This window comes from Pygoscelis adeliae, unplaced genomic scaffold (genome assembly GCF_000699105.1).
Source record: "Pygoscelis adeliae isolate BGI_AS28 unplaced genomic scaffold, ASM69910v1 Scaffold387, whole genome shotgun sequence".
NCBI classification, from domain to species: Eukaryota; Metazoa; Chordata; class Aves; order Sphenisciformes; family Spheniscidae; genus Pygoscelis; species Pygoscelis adeliae.
Window position 1 is genome coordinate 1282060 of NW_008825115.1, and position 768 is coordinate 1282827.

At 68.0% G+C, this 768-nt stretch overlaps 1 protein-coding gene across 1 annotated transcript in view; it reads left to right on the forward strand.

Annotated features, from left to right (window-relative positions):
• EVA1B (eva-1 homolog B (C. elegans)) overlaps nt 1-499 on the forward strand; it is a 2237-nt gene extending 1738 nt beyond the window's left edge. The window contains exon 3 of the mRNA XM_009328241.1: nt 486-499. Coding sequence (XP_009326516.1) covers nt 486-499 — 14 coding nt within the window. The remainder of the gene's footprint in view (nt 1-485) is intronic.
• Nucleotides 500-768: the final 269 nt, after the last annotated feature.

Here is a 768-nt window from a genome sequence, read left to right on the forward strand (position 1 = left end):
GGCGGGCCAAGCTCGGCCGGCGAGGGGCCCGGCCGGGGGAGTCCGCAGCCCTGCCCGTGACTGCTGGCACATCCACTCCCGGCACCTGGGGCTGAGCACCGCAGGCTCCTGCCCTGGGCTCAGCAGCGAGCCAGCCCTGGTGGGACCCTCTGTGCCTTGGTGGGACCCCCTGTGCCCGGCAGCACCAGACCAGCCCTGCCCAACCCCGCGGGGACATGGCAGCCCACAGCAGAGCCGCAGGGCTCTGCCCTCTGCGGCACTCACACAACCCAGCAGCACTCTGTACCCAAAATAATAGTTTATTTTAAACAGTATCTATAACTCTGGGGGCTGTTGCACAGCCTTGGGGCCACACCACACTGCAGGGAGCCACGCTCGGGTATGGGGCAGGCGTTCGTGCCTGATTGGTGTAGACCCAGGCGGGGGGCAGTGGAGCACGGACATCAGCACGACCCCGGCTCTGGGGGCATCATGGTGGCCCCCAGATGCCCTGGCATAGCCGTGTGTCTTACTTGCTCGCCAGTGTGGGTGCTGGTTTGGCCTTGGCAGGGACGGGGGGAGCAGGAGCCATCCTCTTGCTGGGGGGGAGCTTGGCCGGCTCCATCCTCACTGGTGCCAGGAGCTCTGGGGAGAGGACGCAGGACTGGGGCTGGGACAGCACAGCAGCGCTGCAAGGCTGGGCGAGAGCGGGGCAGGAAGCGCTTCCCGCTGGGGAGCCCCAGCTGCGGCCATGCCCCCTCACTGGGGACCCACCCCGGGCATGGCAGT